At 39.3% G+C, this 15,797-nt stretch overlaps 1 protein-coding gene across 1 annotated transcript in view; it reads left to right on the top strand.

Moving 5' to 3' along the window:
- Positions 1-3,857: 3,857 nt before the first annotated feature.
- Positions 3,858-15,797, top strand: part of LOC123594452 (olfactory receptor 1020-like) — a 56,555-nt gene continuing 44,615 nt past the window's right edge. Inside the window, exon 1 of the mRNA XM_045471192.1 lies at positions 3,858-4,022. Within this exon, the coding sequence (XP_045327148.1) occupies positions 3,858-4,022 (165 nt within the window). The remainder of the gene's footprint in view (positions 4,023-15,797) is intronic.

The raw sequence follows: 15,797 nt of genomic DNA, 5'->3' as shown, positions 1-15,797 counted from the left end.
AGATTAGCAAAATAATCTTTTATCCCTTCTCTCTGAATCCACCCTTGATCCTACTAAATCTACTTTTCACATAACAACCACAGTAGTTTAAATGTAAATCCAACCAGATCAGCCTTCTCCTACTCTCCACAATGCTTACAACTCTTCCAATGCTCTTTTTGTCTAGAAGATAAATGCCAAACTCTTATGTTTGACATGTAAAGCTTTCCATATCCTGTCTGTCCAAGTCCTATCTATTTTATAAAGTCCAAACATAAATCCCATATTTTTTCTGGATAGCTTTTCCTGATTTTTCAGATGGAAGTCAGGATTCACACCCTGTTTTCTCATTGTACTTTGCACTTCTATTGTAACGACACTTGGCCTTATGATGAAATCCTCTGTATTTTTTTCAGAATTTATGTTTTGTTCACATACACTGAAACCTTTCCAAAGGATAGAGCCATATTTGGTTACTTTTTCATCTCCCACCCTGGGTCTAGCATAGAGCCTATTACCAAGAAAGACCCAAAAAACATTGGCAGAGTTAAAATTCATTCATAACTAGCCTTTTTACCTGTTTATTTCATTTTTCCATCAGGTATTCTTATATCCTATTGTGTAATGGAAGAAAAGTAGAAAATTTGCCTCCTGGGGCATGAGCTTCTAGCCAAATCTCCTGGTTTTGTAGATGTTTCTTGTTGACATTCACCCCATAATAGCGATCCTGAATCTCTTCTACATTGTCCTTATCTTTCAGCTCTATACACCCAGGTGCTTGCCCTCCAAACCCTTGTCCTCCCTGGATTTCTGTCCTTCTCTGGCCATGGGTCCAACCAAACACATGGCAGATGCTTTCTGGAAGAAAGATAATCCTCTTTGTAGGGTTCAAGGTTAAAGAGTCTCAGAATCAGAAATCAGAGGTAGAAGGGCTCATAGAGATCATTGAGAATGATGGGTTTTAATTTTTTAAACACTGTAATTATGTCTTTAAGTTAATTCCAATAAAAGAACAAAAATATATAAAACATCAAAGTGGGTGGGACAGCTTTAGCTGGAACCAGAGTGAGACTCCTATAGCCCCACTGTCGAGCACTGACCTCTCCCGGAGAGAAGCACCTCTCTAGAAACTCAACCACAGTTTGGAAACACTAGGTTAATCAAAACTGCTCTTTTCACATATGAGGAAGTAGTGTCCCCAAGGGAAATCGACATTCTGGAAATCACCCATCTAGTCAATGGCAGAGGTAGATTTAGAATTCAGGTTTCCTAATTCATACCCCAGAATATAATCTACTATCACATTTTCATAGGCACTCTCATGATATGAGATACTTAACACAGCTGGGAGGGTGGGATGAAATGGGCCTCATTAGACAAGACTGAACTGCACACATTGACTTAGTATCTATCTCCTTGGCACATAGCAAAGTCTCCTATCCTCTAAACAGCTCCAGCAAGACTAGAGACAGCTACAACCTCATCATCTTTCAAAATTTCCATGTGAGAAGTGGTGGATCTCAGGAGATACCAAAATACTTCAGCGATGGACAGTCCTTGCAGTCAGCACTGGCCAAATAATTTGTTGACCCAGTACAAAATGTAAATGTGAAGTCCCGTATTCAAAAAGCAGAAAAGATGCCATTAAACACCCTTAAATATAAAGGTTTTTCACTTCTACTGCAGTCTCTCTTTCAATCTGTCATGGTGCTTTAAATTTGCGATTTAGGGGCGCCTGGGTGGCTCAGTCGGTTAAGCATCTGACTTCGGCTCAGGTCATGATCTCGCAGCTCGTGAGTTTGAGCCCCACATTGGGCTCTGTGCTGACAGCTCAGAGCCTGAAGCCTGCTTCAGATTCTGTGTCTACCTCTCTCTCTGCCCCTCCCCTGCTCACACTCTATCTCTCTGTCTCTCTCAAAAATAAATAAACATTAAAAATACATTTGTGATTTAGTATCACACACTCGAAGGCACAAGGATACCTGTAGGGCAAGGGCAACCACACACAGGTTCCTAGTGACTCGACCCTATGACTCAATGCATGTGTGTATGGTCCCCTGGCCAGTTTCCTCCTCCCGAAAACTGCCGGATAGATGCATTTCACCCTGGTCAAGAGTAAGTCGAGCCAGGGATATCCCCTTCCCATTGGCCAGCTGCTCCAACCCATGGTGGACAGGTGGCGACCACAGGTAGTGCAACCTCTGCACCAGGATGCACTAGGTACCTGGATCAGGATGGGCAATGAACCCTGCTGAGTCATCTGCCAAATGTATCATGGCACTAGTACCCTGGGGCCAGGATGGCTATTACCAAAACCAACCCTGAGACGTTGCAGGACATATATGCCTAACCCTAATCCTTCCAAGGCTGTTGCCCAGGCCCCTGAGAGTGAAGGATTGCAGCTGTCACTGGGTTTGACAGAGAGAAAAAGGCTGGGTTGGGTACTGGGTATAAAGGGGCAAGGAAGTGAGCAGCTGAGAATCTGTCTCAGGGAGGTGGAGAGGCAGTGAAAGATGTGACTCTGTGCTAGCAGACTCTCCAAGCTCCCAGTGCATGCTCAATTGGCCCATCACACTTTGGATTTCACTTACAAAGCACAAATTCAAATTATTAAAAGTTTAACACAGTAACATTAAACCCCAGGTGCAAGGACCTTCTGAACTCGGGCCCTGTATCACTGCAGAATTCACATGTCCGTGAAGCCAGTTCTGCTTAGAAAGAGGGATTTCTTTTACCTTTATCAAGCAGTATAGTGTAGTGGTTAAGGATACAACCTCTGAATGAGACTGCCAGACTTTGAGACCCATCTCCCTCACTTCTTAACTCTTTGACCTTAGACAAGTTACTTTTCTATGTCTCACTTTCTTCAACTGTACAATAGGAATGGTAAGATGATCTGTCTTACAAGGTTGCTGTGAAGTTTTTATGAGGTGGTGCATGCACATTGGTTAGAATGGTGTTCAGACATACTATATACTCAATAGATCTTTTTATTATTGTTTTTTTGCTTCTAGGATTCCACATTTTTCAGATATCCAATACAGGCATTAGGTTTTGTTTGCTCTGGATCTGCTGAAGGCCTGTGTTGCAAACGGTATTTACCCAGCTTACACTGCATATAATCAGATTGGATTCTCCAGTGTCCTCTCTGGCTTGAGGGGAACTCCACCAGATCTGTAAAAACTGAGTGACCCCCGGTCAGTTGTCACTGGTACAATTTAGAGTTTTTACTTCCACAGAAGCAGGACCCATCAAAGTTGGTGTTAGGCCTTACTCAGCTTGGTCTCAGGACTATCAAATTCAGCCTTGGGGACCTCGCATCCAGTTCTGCTGCGTCTCCAATAGGCTTTCGAGAAGAGGTTATCTTCATTATTTTATAAATAGTCATTCCTGGTTATTGGGCTAATGAAAAGACTATCCAAGGCAAACTCTGGTGCCCCCATCCCAGTCCTGCTGCCCCAACACCAACCATTAGGGTCATGGACATTCAAGGGGACTTGGAGTCAGAACAAGATCTGAAACCAGTGGAGCTTAGGGGGATGAGCGATGGTGAGTGGAGGAGAGCCTCTAGAAGTTAAGGCAGCAACGCTGTCCCCTCAGGGGTTACAAGAGAATAATCGTTGGCCTCTTTCTGCATCTGCCATTGTTGCTAGAGAAGCTGAGCCGTGCTCTCCAGGGAGCTCTCGGCACACCTCCACGCCCTCCATCCCACCCCGTACTCAGGGTGGTCTGAAGTCAGCTTCACGTGGGGGGTGGGCTTCTCCAGCTCTTCTGGGCTAGGTGTCCCTCCCGGGCACTGCTCTTGGTGGTGTGCTCAGAGCAGGATCTGGTGCTGGGCTGTCTGACCGAAGGATCCTGCTGAGAGAGTCCTCTGCCTCATGAACTTGGCCAGAGCCAGTCGTCAGGCTGAATGTGGGGGCCTGAGCAAATGCACAGATGCTGGGGGACGGGTAGTTCTGGGGGGCCCAGTGACAAATCCTGTAGCCCTAAAGGCTGAGCAGCAGAGTCCACCTGGCTGTGTGGTTCCCAGCTTATTGTCTAGGGCAAGGACATCTTAGGGGGTCCTTTGTCCCAGAGCTGACACTTCTGTCAGCCACTTGGGCTTCTTGGAAGAATCTGGCCAGGGGCATCCCATTCAAGGAGGAATGTCCCAGGCTGGCCACCTGGCTATTGAACGGCCTGCTGGTCAAACTTCTGTGGGAGACTGGCTAGAGTAAACCTGCAATCCCTACAAGGGGAGCATTCCTGGAAGTTGGAACTAGCTGAGGTCTATCTCACACTGCACTAGTGGAGTTCAGGGATCCGGAGCATTAAGCAGGGGCAGTAGAAGTGGCAGAATCCATTTTGTACAGTTCTGAGAACATGGATAGGCTAGGGTTAATGTAGAATAGAAATAAGCAAGTCCATGGGGGTGCCTGGGTGGCTCAGTCCCTTAGGCGTCCGACTTCGGCTCAGGTCATGATCTCGCGGTTTGTGAGTTCGAGTCCCGCACTGGGCTCTGTGCTGATAGCTCGCAGCCTGGAGCCTGCTTTGGATTCTGTGTCTCCTCCTCTCTCTGCCCCTCCCATGCTCATGCTCTGTTTCTCTCTCTGTCTCTCAATAATAAATAAATGTTAAGGAAAAAAAATTTTAATAAAAAAAAGAAATAAGCAAAGCCATGAACAAATAATTTACGAGTGCACATGGCATGTGTCAACTGATTCTAGGCAGTATGGTAGTGCAGAGAAGGGAATGGGGAGAGAGGTGGGAGATACCAAAGGAATAGAAGGCCCTTTCTCTTGGGGGGCATAAAATATGGAGAAGAAAACGTTTAAGCACTTAAAGAAAAAGTCAAATGAAATGGGTTTTACTATAAGGCTTTTTTTTTCCCCTGAAAAGTGATATGTAAAATGATACTTTCAAACTCAATTAGGTCCCACTGACTTCTGCTTTAATTTTAGAGATAAGTTCCTACTTAAAGAGATGTAACCTCAATTCAAAACAACAATAAAGGTGTTGATTTCTTTTCAGTAAGAATTGCCACTTTTTCCACACATGCTGGTTGACCCTGATAACTAAATGAATTATCTACAATTACTTTTTACTTGATTGTGGAAGAATTACATGTTCATTATTGAGAAATTGAAAAGTATGAAGAAGCTTGAAGAATATAAAAAATCAGCACCTAGAGAAAACCACGAACACTTTGGTGTACATCCTTTTAGTCTTCTGCTTTTTAATACGTGCATGTGTGTTTATGTGTGTATAGCTGTATTTGTAGTAGAATAATAATGGTAATACTATTTTGTACCATGTTCTCTTCACTTAAAAATATATTAGAAAAAATATGCATGTCAGTAAGCATTCTTCCTCTTAAGTTTAATGGTTGGATAATACCCCAGTGTATGGATGAACTCTCATGACTAATTGTTTTTTTTTTTTTTAAGTTTTCATTTAAATTCCAGTTAGTTAACATAAAGTGTAATATTAGTTTCAGGTATACAATGTAGTGATTCAACATTTCCATACAACACCCGGTGCTCATCACAAGTGAATTCTTTAATTCTTATCACCTATTTTACCCATCTCCCAACACCCAACCCTCTGGTAATCATTAGATTGTTCTCTATACTTAAGAGTCTGTTTCTTGGTTTGCTTCTGTCTTCCCCCCTCCCTGGACTTTGCTCATTTGTTTTGTTTCTTAAATTTCACATATGAATGAAATCATATGATATTTGTCTTTCTCTGACTGACTTATTTCACCTAGTGTTATACTCTCTAGCTCCATCCATGTCATTGCAAATGGCAAGATTTAATTCTTCTTTATGGCTGAGTAATATTCTGAGTAATATATATATCTATATATTTATATATAAATTATTTATATATTTATATATATTTATCACTTCTTTATCCATTCATCAGTCGATGGACATTTGGGCTGTTCCCCATAATTTGGCTATTGTAGATAATGCTACTATAAACATCGGAGTGCACGAATCCTTTTGAATTAGTATTTTTGTATTCTTTGGGTAAATACCTAGTAGTGTGATTGCTGGATCATAGGGTAATTCTATTTTTAACTTTTTGAGGAGCATCCATACTGTTTTCTACAGTGGGTGTACCAGTTGCATTCCCACCAACAGTGCAAGAGAGTTTCCTTTTCCCCACATCCTTCCCAACCCCTGTTGTTTCTTGTGTTTTTGATTTTAGCTATTCTGACAGGTGTGAGGTGATATGTCATTGTAGTTTTGATTTGCATTTCCTTGATGCTAACTGATGTTGAACATCTTTTCATGTGTCTTCTTTGGAAAAATGTCTATTCGTGTCTTCTGCCCATTTTTAATTGGATTGTTCATTTTTTGGATGTTGAGTTTGATAAAAAGTTCTTTATATATTTTGGATACTAACCCTTTATCAGATATGTCATTTGCAAATATCTTCTCCCATTCTGAAGGTTGCCTTTTAGTTTTGTTGATTGTTTCCTTCACTGTGCAGAAGATTTTTAGCTTGATGAAGTCCCAATAGTTTATTTTTGCTTTTGTTTCCCTTGCCTCAGGAGACATATCTAGAAAGAAGTTGCGATGGCCGATGTCAAAGAGGCTACTGCCTGTGTTCTCCTCTAGGATTTTTACCATTCAGGTTAACAAAGAACTTTGAATAGACTGATATAAAGAACATATAGCTAACAATAGCTTCTATCAATGTGCTCAAAGCAAGAAATAAAATACGTAATTTGGAACCTGACTGCATTTTGTTAAATTAATAAATAGGAGCCTAGACTTAAAGGATTTACTAGGAAAATTATCTTCTATGATCAAATCTCATGTTAATACAAAGGCTTTAAATGAAACTTTTATTTGAACCGGTAGAAAAGAGAAAGGGCTGATATTCTGAAAGAATTCACCAGACATTTTGTTCTCAGATTATGGAGTTTAATGTGCACAATGTCTCAGTGTAGAGCAATAATACCACCAGCCTATGCCAACTCAGTGAGTGTCCATCCCATGTGTGGAAAATGGTGAAGCATGAAAGAGTCTTGCTTCTATAACCTAAGCTGAGAGTAGTCAAGTGGGAAAGCCAGGGCAAGAAGGACTTATGCTTGCCCTGGAGCCAAGAGCCTTCTGAGGATGGTAAGGATGATGGATATTTATGGATGGAGTGCAGGGTGTAGGGTTAAAGGCTTCCAAATCACAGAGAAGGAGGAGAGCCTACCGGCTTGACCAAAGGAGGAATATCATAGAAGTGGTCAATAGTGGAAGTTGCAGAACGGAAGGTAGAACATGGGGCTGGTAAAGACACCAGAGCTGATAGCCCCTCTGGTGCTTTGGAAACAGGTTGAACAGGACACTGGCCATGTGCACCGTGAATGGAGAAATCTAAGCAGGATAGAGAGATAAATGGGGACTGACCCCAGAGATGACCAGCCAGTTTCTCGACTATTGCAATAGCATAGAGGAGCATGAGCAGCCCAAAGTAAAGGATGAAAATAAAGGTAAATCTTAGGAGTATCAGTTATCTTTAGAAGGAACATTGCCGGCACACTGGAATTTCTTTCCATAGTTCCCAAAAGGCATCTGAGACAGACCTCCTAAGACACAAAGTCAGGGACATGATACATATTCTGGTTCAGTCCTCTAGCTTTACTTCCTAATAATACTCTGAATTGTCACAAAATCAAGATAGACAATTTACAGTTATCCCAAGGGGTAAAACCAATTCACATCATTTAAAATTCATTTAAAGTGATGTTTAATTAACATAATATTTAATTCTACTTTAATTACTTTTAAGAACCCACATATTGCTTTGGAGAATTAGTGAAATTAGAAAAAATTAGTGTGTCATAATGTGGAATATGTTGGAAATCATTAGTTTAAACCATCTGGATATGTGGCTGTCTCCATTCTGCTTGATAATTGCCAGCATTGAAAACCCTGCATCTACCCACTCTCCCTTCCACCCACCACCAATATATACTTTCTTTAACTTAACAATATATACTTTTCTTTAACTTAACAAGCCAAAGGCAATATAGCCTCTGTTTCCTCATATATAACCCAGAAGTAACCACAGTTTCTTTCTTTCTGGATTATTGTGGGAGCTCAATAAGATAATGTACACAAAAGGTATTTCATAAAAAAATTGCCACTACTAGTCAAACTCATACCTAAGAAAATGCCAGGCAGTAGGTCTTCATTCACACAGTGGAAAAAACAAGAAGCAATAACAACGGCCACTAACAGAAGAAAACTATGGGAAACCTTGCAACTCAGTTCTATGAAAAAGATCCAATGGGTAGCAGAATTCAAATACTTCTTTAAATTTTTAATGTTTATTTTTTAGAGAGAGAGAGTGTGTGAGTGAGTGCACACAGGCGGGGTAGGGGCAGAGAGAGAGGAGACACAGAATCCACTGCAGGCTCCAGGCTCTGAGCTGTTAGCACAGAGCCTGACGTGGGGCTCGAATTCATGAACGATGAAATCATGACCTGAGCCGAAGTTAGATGCTTAATTGCCTGAGCCACCAAGGCACCCCAGATTTCAAATACTTCTTAACTAAAGAATATGGTTTCTACTTTCTTACTCTCCAGACACCAACACCACCTGTAATATCTACCAACATTAAGCCTGTGATGTTCTGGTCTTAGGTTCCAGGAATACAAGCGGGGCATTTTCCAAACTATAGAGCCCTTGTGAGTGAGAAATCCCAAGTAGGGAGAAGCAGGATCTTGGATGAGATGTTACTACTCTTTTCTACCTGATTGCAGGTGATGGTGGCAAGATAGTGGCAGATGAGAGAACATAGCTTCAAAGGATGAATCATCCTTTCTTCAAGGGTTGCATATGATTTCCCAAATCCCGTGCATAAATGGGGCTTTGTTATTTTTGCTTCAATAAAGAAAGGATAATCTCATTAGGCACTTTCTTATCTTCTTTCTCTAATCTCACTTTTCCCTTATTTCTATCTTCTGTTTCTCATATAGAAATAATAGAGGAAAGAGTGGGGATTTTGAATCCAGACAGGCTTAATATCTAAACTTCTTGAAGTCTTCATTTTTTTGAAACCACCAGCCTTCATATCCTTTTTGTCTATTTCCCGATCCCTTCACCACTTCTCTTTCTCATGACTTTCCTTTGTGTCTAGGTCTTTGTTACTTCCTTTAATAACCAGTTTATTGGCAAGGATGTGGAGGAATTGGAAACTTCATCAACTGCTGGTGGGAATGTGCAATGGTGTAGCCACTGTGGAAAATAGACAGTTTCTCAAAAGGGTTAAACATAGAGTTACCATATGACCCAGGATTTCTACCTCTAAGTCATACCCAAGAAAAATGAAAGTATGTACAAAAACTTGTACATAAAGCTTCATAGAAACATTATCTATAATAGCCAAAAGAAAAAACTGAGTGTCCATCAAAGGATAATGAACAAACAAAATGTAGCATATACAGATAATGCAATAGTATTCAGCTTTATGAAGTATGAAAGTACTGGGGCCCCTCGGTGGCTCAGGCGGTTGGGCGTCTGACTCTTGATCTTGGTTCAGGTCATGATCTCATGGTTCATGAGTTTGAGCCCCACGTTCATGAGTTTGAGCCCCACAGCGCAGAGCCTGCTTGGTCCTCTCTCTCTCCCTCTCTGCCCCTCCCCTGCTCTCTCTCTCTCTTTCTTTCAAAATAAATAAACTTAAAAAAAAATGTAAGGATGGAAGCACTGATACATGCTATGGCATAGATGAACCTTGAAAGCAGCATGCTAAATGAAAGTAGCCAGATACAAAAGGCTGCATATTGTACAATTCCACTTATATGAAATGTCCACAATAGGTAAATCTATAGAGACCGAAAAGTAGATTAGTTGTTGCCAGAGTCTGGGGGTGGGAAGATGGAATGGAGATTAACAAAAATATACAGGGTTTCCTTTTGCGGTGGTGAGAATGTACTAAATTAGATTGTGGTGATGGTTGCACAACTCTGTGAATATACTAAAAATCAATGAGTTTTACACTTTAAGTGAGTGAATTTTACGGCATCTGAATTATATCAATAAATCTGTTAAAATCATAAAAATTGTCACATTCTCACCCTTAGTAGTCAATGACAATATGTATCAAGTCACTATGACTGGTTTAGAGTAATAAAGATTTCCCTGAATACTATGGTTGGATGAACATTTCAGAAGGATAGATATGTAAACAAAATTACTTTCTAGATTTTGGGGAGGAAAGAGTCTGTTAACATCATGGACCAAATTCAGGTATGTAGGAGTTCAGAGTCTGCACTCCTAACCTCTTATACTCTTTACTCCAAATTTTAATAAGCACAATTATCAAATAAATCATTAAAATTAAGTTAAAAAGCAATCAGTATAATTACTACATTAACAGAAAAAAATTTTACTATGTTAACAGAAAGTGAAAAGCACTTGTTGTGATGAGTACCAGGTGTTGTCTGTAAGTGATGAATCACTAAATTCTACACCTGAAACTAATATTACATTTTATGTTGACTAACTGGAATTTAAATAAAAACTTGAAAAAAGGAGAAAAAAAAAAAGGCAGGGCGCCTGGGTAGTTCAGTCATTTAAGCGTCTGACTCTGGCTCAGGTCATGATCTCACAGTCTCACGGTTCATGAGTTCGAGTCCCGTGTCAGGCTCCGTGCTGGCAGCTCAGAGCCTGGAGCCTGCTTCGGATTCTGTGTCTCCCTCTCTCTGTGCTCCTCCCTAGCTTGCTCTCTCTCTGTCTCTCTCTCTCAAAAATAAATAAAACATTTTTAAAAATTTTAAAAAAGAAAAGGCAATGCATAGAATGAGAGAAAAAAATTGCACATTGTATGTCTGATAAGGGTCTTATCTAAATATCCAGAATATACAAAGATGTATGAGATGTATCACTCTACACCCACCCATTAGGTTGTCATAATTAAACAGATACATAATAACAAGTGATGGCAAGAATGTGGAGACATTGGAATTCTCATACATTGCTACTGGCAGGTAAAATGGTTGCATCACTTTGGAAAACAGTCTGGCAACTATTTTTTCCCTTTCCCTTCCCCCATGGTTTTATTTTAAGTTTCTCAAGATCCACATATGAGTGAAAACATATGATACCTGTCCTTCTCTGACTGACTTATTTCACTCAGCGTAATACCTTCCAGTTCCATCCACGTTGCTACAAATGGCCTGATTTCATTCTTTCTCAATGCCAAGTAGTATTCCATTGTATATGTAAACCACATCTTCTTTATCCATTCATCAGTTGTTGGACATTTAGGCTCTTTCCCAATACAGAGAGCAAAGTGAGGGTGGATGGGGGATGGGGGAGAGGGGAAAACGGGTGACGGACATTGAGGAGGGTACTTGTTGGGATGAGCATTGGGTGTTGTATGTAAGCGATGAACCATGGGAATCTACCCCAAAAACCAAGAGCACACTATACACACTGTTAGCCAATTTGACAATTAATTACATTTTAAAAAAGAAGAAGAAGAACAGTTCTTTTACTTTTCGGAAAAGACATCAGCCATATTATTGAACATGGTTTTAGAATCTCAACTGGGTGTCTGGGTGGCTCAGTCAGTTAAAGGTCAGACTCTTGATTTTGGCTCAGGTTGTGATCTCATGGGTTCGTGAGTTCGAGCCTCCTGTGGGGCTCTACGTACTGGAGGCATGGAGCCTTCTCGGGATTCTCCCCCGCCCCTCTCCCACTCGCATTTTCTCTAAGTAAATGACCTTAAAAATATTTTAATGAACAACAACAAAAAAAAGGAAAACAGTCTGGCAGTCTCCAAAAGATTCAACAGAATTACCATCTAAACCAGGAATTCTACTCCTAGGTATATGTCTAAGATAATTCAGAACATATGTCTATACATAAACTTGTACATAAATGTTCATAGCGGCCCTATTCATGGGCATAATAGCCAAAATGCAGAAATGGCCCAAATGTCCATCAAATGATGGATGGATAAACAAAATGTGGTATAGACATACAATACAATATTATTTGGCAATAAAGAAATGGAGTACTGACCCATGCTACAACATGGATGAATCTTCAAATCATTATACTAAGCAAAAGAAACCAGTCACAGAAGACCATATAGTCTATGATTCTATTTAAATGAAATGTCCAGAATGAGTAGATCTAGAGACAAAAAGTATACTAGTGGTTGTCAGGGCGTAGGGGAGAGTAGACTCAGGAGTAACTGCTAATGGCTACAAGGATTTTTTGGAGGGATGGTGAAAACATTCTAAAAACTGTGATGATAGTTGTGTAACTCTGACAGTATAGTAAAAATCATTGAATTGTACAATTTAAATACATGAGCTGTATCTAAGTATATGAATTTTGTCTATATAAGGTTGTTATCCTTAAAAAAGATCGGTCTATCTAGTTCTGACTAGGTGTTATTATAAATAGTGTCCTTTTTAGAAGGATTTTCTTTTTGGAAAGACTCCCTGAGGCTGACATTTCTAACCAGAAAGAAATAATGGAATGTTTGCTTCATAAAAGCAAGTTCTACTTCTAAATAAATTCTATCTCTGCTTCATAAATGATACAGGGTAAATTTAAAAATTATTTTTAAATGCCACATGCACATGATAAAGCATTTTTAAATGGTAGTGTTATACAGTGAAACATTTCTCTCTCATCCACCTGTCTCCGGTCCTCCATTTTTTTCCCAAAGAGGCAAGTAACTATTCTTATGCATTTTTATTCAGCTTTCTATGTTATAAATATGTAAAAACATGCCTTTGGAAAAACGTAAAAGGTAATTTACTGTGCACACTGTTCTGTACCTTAATTTTTTCACTTAAAATTGTACTTTGGAGAGTGTTCTGTATAAGCTATTCCAGTTATTCTATTCAGGCATAAACCCCAAAAGAGAGACTTAAAACAATGACAATAATTTATTATGATCACGGATATGGGGCTGACTGGACTCCAGCAAGAGGTTTGCACTCAGGATCCCTCTTGTGGTTGCAATCAAATGGTGATTTGGGGTGGAATCGTTTTATATCTCAAAGGTTTTATCACCTAACATGTCTGGCACCTGGGGGCAAGTACCGATTCCCCTTCAGGCATATTTCCTTCCCTTTTGGTTTCTCTGTGTTTCTGCCTGTCTCTCTCTCTCTCTCTCTCTTTCTCTCTCTCCCTCCACTCTTCTGTTCCCTCCTTCCCCCTCCCCTGTTATGTTGGCTTCATGGTCGCCAGGCTTCATGCATGGTGACTAGATGCTCCTAGAACAATTGTTTTAAGAGAAACCTGCAGAAGCTACATGATCTTTTCTAATTGAAGCCTAGCCTCAAATGTCATGCACGATCATTTCTGTTGCATTCTTTTTTTAAAAAAAAAATTATTTATGTTGAGAGAGAGCACAAGCGCATGAGCAGGGGAGGGAGAGAGAGAGAGAGGGAGACAGAGAATCCCAAACAGGCTCCGCACTATTAGTGCAAAGCTGGACAGGAGGCTGGAACTCCCAAACCCTGAGATCACGACCTGAGCCAGAATCAACCAACTGAGCCACCCAGGGGCCCCTGGAGTGACAAGAATTCTTGAACATGTATTCAGTCTACCACAACAAATGATGTAGAGAAATCTTAGTTTTTGATTAATGATTGTATGGTATTTTGTAGTATGAATGCACAGTAACAGAATCAGTCCCCTCTTGATGGATATCTAGGTAGTTTTCCATCTTTTGCTTCTGCAACAATGTAAAATAAATATCTTTGTACATAAACCTTTGAAAATATGTGTAGGGTATCTACAAGATAAATTCATCAACCAGAGTTGCTGGGCAAAAAAAAAATGTTACTTCAAAGACTTGTTACACCTCCGCTAACAATATATGAGGATGCTTGTCTCACATGTTTTTGTTCATGTAAAATGTTATCAAACCTCTTAATCTTGGCTTTACACTTGTATTTAAAGATATTTTCAGGGGCGCCTGGGTGGCGCAGTCGGTTAAGCGTCCGACTTCAGCCAGGTCACGATCTCGCGGTCCGTGGGTTCGAGCCCCGCATCGGGCTCTGGGCTGATGGCTCAGAGCCTGGAGCCTGTTTCCGATTCTGTGTCTCCCTCTCTCTCTGCCCCTCCCCCGTTCATGCTCTGTCTCTCTCTGTCCCAAAAATACATAAACGTTGAAAAAAAAAATTAAAAAAAATAAATAAATAAAGATATTTTCAGTTGTCTGTGAACTGTTGTTTATTTTCTTTTGCCCATTTTAAAAGTAGGTTGTTGGTCCTTTTCTCATGGACTAGTACTTTTTATATGTTAAGGATATTAGCCCTTGTGAAAGGTGTTGCAAAGATTTTCCCCAGTTTTATATTTTAAACTTTGATTATTATACCAGTATTTATTATGCTAACAATGATAAAATGCTTAGTATTATAATCTTATTATAAGTTATAGTAATTTTTCAAATAACAAGTTTTTGTTTCATCGATTTTCTGTGATGTTTTTCTCCTTTCAATTTCACTGGTAAATTTGCTTATATCTTTGTTATTTCCATCCTTATGCTTGCTTTGGGTTTATTTTACTCTTCAGTTTTGCGTTTCTTGTGGTGGGAGCTTAAATCATTGATTTGAGACTTCTCCACTTAGCAAAAATAAACATTTACTGCTATAAATTTCCTGTTGGCACTGCATTAGCTGCATTCCACACAAGTGTTTGAGGAATTTTCTGTTATTTTTATGAATTTTTTCTATATTGGTTACATTATGGTTAAAGAACATATCTGTATGATTTCAATTATTTTAAAATTGTTGAGAATTCTTTTATTACCAAAGATATGGTCTCTTTTGGTGAATGTCCCTCAGGTAAATTATTCTATAAATGTCGATTAGACAAAGTTAATAGTGCTATTCAGGTCATCTGTACCCTTACTGATTTTCTGCCTGCTTGCTCTATCAACTACTGACAGATATTGAAGTCTCCAGCTATACTTGTGGACTTGTCTATTTCTCCTTGTTATTCTACAGCTTTTGCTTTGCATATTTTATACCTCTTTATTTGGTGTGTATATATGTAGGGGTACTATGTTTTGTGAATTGACATTTTTATCATTATGCAATGTCACTCCCTGTCACTGGTAAGTTTCTTTGTTCTGAAGTTATATTAATATGGCATCTTTGCTCTCTTTTGATTTATCTTAGCATAGTATAGCTTTTTTCCATCTTTTTCCATCTTTTTTTACTTTCAACCTATTACTACCTATTCTGTTAGATTTGAAGTAAGTTTCTTATAGATACCATATAGTTGGGTCATTTTTTTTTTTAGTTCATTTTGCAAATCTGTTTTAATTTGTGTACTATATCATTTACATTTAATGTAATTACACTATGTTAGGGATTAATCATACCATTTATTGTTTGTTTTCTCTTTGTTTATTTTTTTCCCTGACTTCCTTTGTGTTACTTGAACATTTTTCAGAATTTCATTTTGATATATTATCATGTTTATATAACTAAAACTTTATACACATCAAGCAGCAATTCCCCATTTCTACTAACTCCCAGACCCTGGCAACCACCATTCTATTTTATGCCTCTATGACTTTAACTACTTTAGATGCCTCGTGTGGAATCCTGAAACATTTGTCCTTCCGTGACTGGCTTATTTTACTTAGCATAATGTACTCAAGTTTCATTCATGTTGTCATATATGACAAGATTTTCTTTTTTAAGGCTGAATAGTTCATTATCCATTCATCTGTCTACAGACATTTAGGTTGCTTCTACATCTTGGCTACTGTGAATAATACTGCAATGAACATGGGAATGCAAATATCTCTTCAAGATTCTGATTTCAATTCTTTTGATAAATACCCAG

Source organism: Leopardus geoffroyi, chromosome X (genome assembly GCF_018350155.1).
Source record: "Leopardus geoffroyi isolate Oge1 chromosome X, O.geoffroyi_Oge1_pat1.0, whole genome shotgun sequence".
NCBI lineage: Eukaryota > Metazoa > Chordata > Mammalia > Carnivora > Felidae > Leopardus > Leopardus geoffroyi.
This window is presented reverse-complemented; position numbering and strand designations above follow the sequence as displayed.